Raw genomic sequence first — 6,819 nt, forward strand, 5'->3', positions numbered from 1 at the left:
GATGTGGAGATGCTCCAGGCTGTGGGGATGCTCCGGGATGTGGAGATGCCCCAGGATGTGGGGATGCTCCGGGATGTGGAGATGCTCCAGGACGTGGGGATGCTCCGGGATGTGGAGATGCTCCAGGACGTGGGGATGCTCCGGGATGTGGAGATGCTCCAGGCTGTGGGGATGCTCCGGGATGTGGAGATCCCCCAGGCCGTGGGGATGCTTTGTGCTGTGGGGATGCTCCACAGCTCAGGGACGCTCTGCAGCACGGGGATGCTCCAGGAGGTGGGAATGCTCCAGGATGTGGAGATGCTCCAGGCCGTGGGGATGCTCCGCCGCTCAGCGCCGCTCCGCCGAGCGCTGCCGGGCGCAGGGGCAGCCTCCCCGCGCGCAGCCTCTCCCGCCAGGAATGCAAGGGAWGGAGGGGGAAGAGGCAGCTTGATCCCAATCCGAGATTCCTGATCCCGATCTGGAATTCCCAATCAGGGAGCAGCCCGGGGCGCTGCAGGAGCCGCCGGAGCGATGGGAGCCGCGGGCAGCCGGTGCAGGGGGCTCCTCCTTGGCCTCCTCCCCACGCCGGGCGCGCGGAGCCGGTGCCAGGCGGGCGCAGGTGCCAGGCGGGCGCGGAGCCGCCGCAGAGGCCGGTTGTGTTTCCAGGCGGTGAATTATTGATCCCGCGCCGCAGCCGCGGGCGCTGCGCTCGCCCGGCGGCCCCGCGCGCCGGCTGCACCGATGCAATTACCGTAATGGAGAGCGGGCAGCGGCCGCGGAGCGGTGTCCCGTTGGAGGCGCGCGGGGAAGCGCCGGGGGGAGAGCTCCGAGCGCCTGCGGCCCCGGGGGATCCCCGCAGCACCCCGGGATCCCCAGGGCGGGAGCGGGGAGCCCCGCGGGCAGGAAGGGCCCTTTGCCCTGGGCAGCAGCGCCGTGGGCAGCAGGAGCGGCCCCGTGGGCAGCAGGAGCGGCTCCGTGGGGAGCAGGACCCCCGTGGGGCAGCAGGAGTGGCTCCGTGGGGAGCAGGAGAGGCCCTGTGGGGCAGCAGGAGCGGCTCCGTGGGGAGCAGGAGAGGCCCTGTGGGGCAGCAGGAGCGGCTCCGTGGGGAGCAGGACCTGCCCTGTGGGGAGCAGGAGCAGCCCTGTGGGCAGCAGGAGCGGCTCCGTGGGGAGCAGGAGCGGCTCCGTGGGGAGCAGGACTGTCCCTGTGGGTGTCAGGAGCAGCCCCGTGGGCAGCAGGAGCGGCTCCGTGGGGAGCAGGAGCAGCCCCGTGGGGCAGCAGGAGCGGCTCTGTGGGGAGCAGGACTGTCCCTGTGGGTGTCAGGAGCAGCCCCGTGGGGCAGCAGGACCCCCATGGGCAGCAGGAGTGGTCCCGTGGGGAGCAGGACCAGCTTGGTGGGCAGCAGGACCTGCCCCATGGGGAGCAGGAGCAGCTCCGTGGGGAGCAGGAGAGGCCCTGTGGGGAGCAGGAGTGGATCCGTGGGGAGCAGGACCTGCCCTGTGGGGAGCAGGAGCAGCCCCGTGGGCAGCAGGAGCGGCTCCGTGGGGAGCAGGAGCGGCTCCGTGGGGAGCAGGACTGTCCCTGTGGGTGTCAGGAGCAGCCCCGTGGGGCAGCAGGACCCCCATGGGCAGCAGGAGTGGTCCCGTGGGGAGCAGGACCAGCTTGGTGGGCAGCAGGACCTGCCCCATGGGGAGCAGGAGCAGCCCCGTGGGGCAGCAGGAGCGGCTCCGTGGGGAGCAGGAGCGGCCCCGTGGGGCAGCAGGAGCGGCTCCGTGGGGAGGACTGTCCCTGTGGGTGTCAGGAGCAGCCCCGTGGGGGAGCAGGACTGGCCCCATGGAGCAGCAGGACCCCCGTGGGCAGCAGGACTGGCCCCATGGGCAGCAGGACCCCCGTGGGCAGCAGGACCATCCCCACGGCGGCTGCAGCCCCAGGCAGGACCCAGGATCTCTCCTCCCGGCTCCGTCCCGTTCCCGGGCACAAGGCAGAGGCTCCACGCGCTCCCTGGGGACACCCTTCGCCCCAAGGGAAAACTCTTCCTCAGCGGGAAGCCTTTTCTACGGAACAGCAGTTTTTAGAAAGCAAGGAGAACTGTGGGAATACTATAAACATTTTATTTATTGTTCTTTTTTTTTTCAAAAAGACAGGAAAATAATCTAGAGCATTTATTTATATTTTTAATAAAAACCTTTACATAATCCTCATGCATCAAGACCCGCACGGCGCCGAGGCGGAGCAGGGACGGGCAGAGCCGCCGGCGGAGCCGCGTGCGGGGCAGGGGCCGGGACAGCCCTGCTCCTCCTTCCAAAACGAGCCCCTTCCCGGGCAGCGCTGGGCATGGGGAGCCGGGCACTCGGTGGCCCTGGGGGGTGGCACCGGTGCCCACGTGTGACACGAGAGCTGGAGAAAGCACCGGTGCTGCCCGGGGGTGCAGGACGCGGCCGGGGCGGCCACCCGGGGCACCCTAAGGCACGCGGTGCGCGGGCAGCGCCCCGGGCGGCTTCGTTTTGGGGAGGAAAGATGGAGAAACGAGCAACAAGAGACTCACGCGGTGCAAGGCGGCTGGGGAAGAGGCTGCTGCAGACGGGGGCTCTCGGCCCCTGTCCCCAGGGCAAACTTTTAAACCAAGCTGCACTCGAGTCGCGCCGCGTCCCGGCTCGGGCGCCGCGCACGGGGGACCCCCGGCCGCGTCCCCGAGCGCCGCGGGAAGGAGGCGGCGGGCGCGCGGGCACCACGTCACCCGCAGGCGTTCTGCAAGAGGCGCTTTATTGATGGCAGCACGGAGCGGGGCCGCGGGCGCCCGCCGCAGAGGTGGCACCGGGGCGCCGGCCGAGGCGCTGCAGCCACCAAAGCCCTCGGCGGGACGGGCCCCRCGCGCGAGGGTGAGTGTGGGCGGCGGGGAGGAGGAAGGGCGCGGGCGCCTCAGGGCACGGCGAGCTCCCGCAGGTAGGACTGCGTGAGGCTGCGCAGCTCCTCCAGCGCGTAGTCCTCGGGCAGCGGCAGGCGGCCGATGTGGGGTGCCAGGAGGCGCAGGGGCACGCGCTGCGCGGCGGCGCTGGCGGCGTCGGCCGCGGGCTCCGGCGCGTGCTGCACGCTCAGCACCACGCGCAGCAGGTTGGCCGTGCGCTTGGCCATGTCTGCGGAGAGGCGGCGTCAGCAGCGGGCACGGCGCCACGCGGTGCCGGCCACGAGCTCGGCCCGAGCAGGGACCCGGGGAGCGTCACCACGTGGTGCCATCCAGGAGCTCTGCCCTTGTGGGGCAGGAACCCAACCCGGGACCCAGGGGAGCATCACCACGCGGTGCCAGCCACAAGCTCTGCCCAACCAGGGACCAAGGGGACCGTCACCACGCGGTGCCAGCCACAAGCTCTGCCCAACCAGGGACCAAGGGGACCGTCACCACAAGGTGCCAGCCACAAGCTCTGCCCAACCAGGGACCAAGCGGACCGTCACCACACAGTGCCAGCCACAAGCTCTGCCCAACCAGGGACCAAGGGGACCGTCACCACGCGGTGCCAGCCACAAGCTCTGCCCAACCAGGGACCCAGGGGAGCATCACCATGCGGTGCCAGCCACAAGCTCTGCCCAAGCAGGGACCCAGGGCAGAGTCACCACGTGGTGCTGGCCACGAGCTCTGCCCTTGTGGGGCAGGAACCCAACCTGGGACCCAGGGGAGCGTCACCACGCAGTGCCATCCCCAAACTCTGTCCATGTGGGGCAGGAACCCGAGCAGGGACCCAGGGGAACATCACCACGCGGTGCCAGCCACAAGCTCTGCCCGAGCAGGGACCCGGGGCAGTGTCACCAGGCGGTGCCGGCCACGAGCTCTGCCCTTGCGGGGCAGGAACCCAACCAGGGACCTAGGGGAGCGTCACACGGTGCCATCCACAAGCTCTGCCCAACCAGGGACCCGGGGAAGCGTCACTAGACGGTGCCGTCCCCAAGCTCTGCCCATGAGGGGCAGGAACTTGAGCAGGGACCCGGAGAGCAGCACTGGACGGTGCCATCCACAAGCTCTGCCCGTGTGGGGCAGGAACCCAACCAGGGACCCGGGGAGAATGTCACCAAACAGTGCCATCCACAAGCTCTGCCCAACCAGGGACCAGGGGGGAGTGTCACCAGACGGTGCCGTCCCCAAGCTCTGCCCGTGTGGGGCAGGAACCCGAGCAGGGACCCAAGGGGGGCTCTGGACACCCCCAAGCCTTGGTCTTGTGTGTGCACACAGACCTCCTCTAGGAGGGCCATCAACATCTGGGCTCCCTCCTTGGAGCCGGTGCCCTCCTGCTCACACGGAGCCGTGCCACCGTGCAGGGACGAGGCACCTCCGTGCTGAGCACGGGGCAGTTGTGACAGAGCGGCCACCGACGGCAACAGAGCTGCCCGGGCTGCCCTCCTGCTCCGGTGGGCACGAGGAGCAGCAGCGGCTGCCACCGGGGGCAACAGTGGGGTGAGGTTATGGGCCTGGCCTCCCCGGAGCCGCGCGGGCACCCGTGTCACCCTACCTGACTGAGCCAGGCGGTCCTTGGCGTTGTGACACTGGATCTGCTCGATCCGGTTGCACAGCGACGTCACCGTGGTGTGCAGCCGCTCCAGCTCGTACGTGGAGCAATCCAGCTGGAAGCACAGGGAGGACGGTGAGGCTGAGGGTGCCCTGCGCAGGGGGGACCTGGGGGCTGCCCATGGCCACRAGGACGGATCCATATGGCCCAGGGCGACACGATAGGGTTGGCTTGGTGCTCGTGTGTGACGCGTGTGGTGCCAAGCGTGGAGCACCCACGCTTTGCACAAACCGCATTAAAGGAGGGGAGGATGTTCATGAAGGGAGAATGCAGGGAAGAAGGGGACAAGCTCTTCTCATTGGTGGCCAGTGACAGGACAAGGGGAAATGGGTGCAAGCTGAAACACRGGCAGTTCCATCTCCAGGTGAGGAGGAACCTGCTGGAGGACCTGCTGGAAAGCAGCTCCACGGAGAGGGACCTGGGAGTCCTGGTTGACACCAAGTTAACCATGAGTGAGCAGTGTGCCCTCGTGGCCAAGAAGGCCAATGGGATCCTGGCCTGCATCAGGAGGAGTGTTGCCAGCAGGTCAAGGGAGGTGATTCTGCCCCTCTACTCAGCTCTGGGGAGGCCGCACCTGGAGTACTGTGTTCAGTTCTGGGCACCCCAGTATAGGAGGGACGTGGAGCTTCTGGAGAGGGTCCAGAGAAGGGCAACCAGGATGATTAAGGGAATGGAACATCTCTCGTATGAAGAGAGGCTGAGTGAGCTGGGCCTGTTTTCTCTGGAGAAGAGACGGCTCAGAGGGGATATGATTAATATGGATAAGTTCAGGAAGGGAGAATGCAGGGAGGAAGGGGACAGGCTGTTCTCACTGGTGGCCAGCGATAGGACGAGGGGTAATGGCCACAAGCTGGAGCACAGGAAGTTCCGTCTCCAGGTGAGGAGCAACTTCTTTACTGTGAGGGTGACAGAGCAGTGGAACAGGCTGCCCAGGGAGGTTGTGGAGTCTCCTMCTCTGGAGGTCTTCAAAACCCGCCTGGATGCCACCCTGTGCCACATGCTSTAGGTGTGCCTGCTTGAGCAGGAAGGTTGGACTAGATGATCTGTAGAGGTCCCTTCCAACCTTAAATATTCTGTGAATCTGTGAATTCTGTGAATCTGTGAACTTCTTCATTGTGAGGGTGCCAGAGCCCTGGCACAGGCTGCCCAGGGAGGTTGTGGAGTCTCCTGCTCTGGAGGTCTCCAAAACCAACCTGGATGCCAACCCGTGACCCGTGCTCTGGGTGTCCCTGCTGGAGCAGGAAGGTTGGACCAGAAGATCCCTTCCAACCTTGAACATTCGGTGATTCTGTGATTGAGCACAAAGAACCACGACAACGAGCACCAAACAGCGAGTAAAGGGTCGCTCTGAAAACACGAGCCAAGTTTCCAAGCTGCAGGGAAGGACACAGAACCGATCCGGGCCGCTACCTGTTGAATCCTGTCGAGCATCTCGGTAACACGGATGTAGTCGAGATAGACCAGCCCGGCCACCTCCCAGTCCTGGATGAGCGCGCTGCGTTCCGGAGCGGACAGCTCCTCCAGGAAGCCTTTCAGGTATTTGTAGTTCTCGTTAATAATGGCATCTAAAAAGAGAGGAAACGGGTGAAAATCCTCTTTTGCTCCCAAATGTTGACACACCAGCCATCCTGACCGCTAATGGCCTGTACCCACAGGGGCGTTTGCAGCTCTGGGGCTCTAGTGGAAACGTTTGTCCATCCATGACCTAGTTGTCCCCCAAGACCCCACTTCCTAAGCAGGGAGAGCAACAGGAGGGGGAATCAGGGAACCCTTGTCCCTCGAGGCCACTCTGGCACGGAGAGGTGGCTGTGAAGAAGGTTAAGACTCTCCACACACGCAGTGAGGAACCTTCCAAGTGGGCAACACAAAGCCATCCTGAGCGGCCAGCAGCTTTTGTCSCCCTTCTCTTGATGGCTGCTGTGCAGGGGACAGGGCAGGGGGCAAGGCCCAGTCTCACCTGAGGCCAAGTGCCTGACGACCAGCTTGTGACACTGGTTCCAGTGGCCGGCCTTGAAGAGGAAGAGGGCTTCCTTGTGCTGGTCGCCCTCGGCCCGCGCTCGCACCGCCTTGGCCTCGTGCAGCCACTCGGGGGGCACGCGGAGCCTCTGCGTCAGGAAGGCCTCCTTGTTCCACGATTCGGGCGTCTCCTGGAGGCTGCAGTGCCGGCTCAGGAGCTCGCGCACGGCCCTCTCCCGGGTGCTGTGGAGGAGCAGGGAGAAGGTGTCACCGCGGCGGCGAAGTGCCCGCTCCCAAACGCTCCAAATGTCCTTGCCTGCTCCAAAAC

General features: G+C 65.9%; 1 protein-coding gene across 2 annotated transcripts in view; it reads right to left on the reverse strand.

Moving 5' to 3' along the window:
- Nucleotides 1-2,883: 2,883 nt before the first annotated feature.
- The window catches only part of NUP98 (nucleoporin 98), a 34,810-nt gene continuing 30,874 nt past the window's right edge, over nt 2,884-6,819 (reverse strand). For both annotated transcript variants that reach the window (XM_026049132.1, XM_026049133.1), the window contains exons 29-32: nt 6,493-6,734; nt 5,946-6,100; nt 4,479-4,590; nt 2,884-3,113 (exon numbers count right to left, since the gene is read on the reverse strand). In XM_026049132.1, coding sequence (XP_025904917.1) covers nt 2,899-3,113; nt 4,479-4,590; nt 5,946-6,100; nt 6,493-6,734 — 724 coding nt within the window. In that variant the 3' untranslated portion in view covers nt 2,884-2,898. The remainder of the gene's footprint in view (nt 3,114-4,478; nt 4,591-5,945; nt 6,101-6,492; nt 6,735-6,819) is intronic.

This window comes from Nothoprocta perdicaria, unplaced genomic scaffold (genome assembly GCF_003342845.1).
Source record: "Nothoprocta perdicaria isolate Ctin4 unplaced genomic scaffold, notPer1 scaffold_595, whole genome shotgun sequence".
In the NCBI taxonomy this organism is placed as follows: domain Eukaryota; kingdom Metazoa; phylum Chordata; class Aves; order Tinamiformes; family Tinamidae; genus Nothoprocta; species Nothoprocta perdicaria.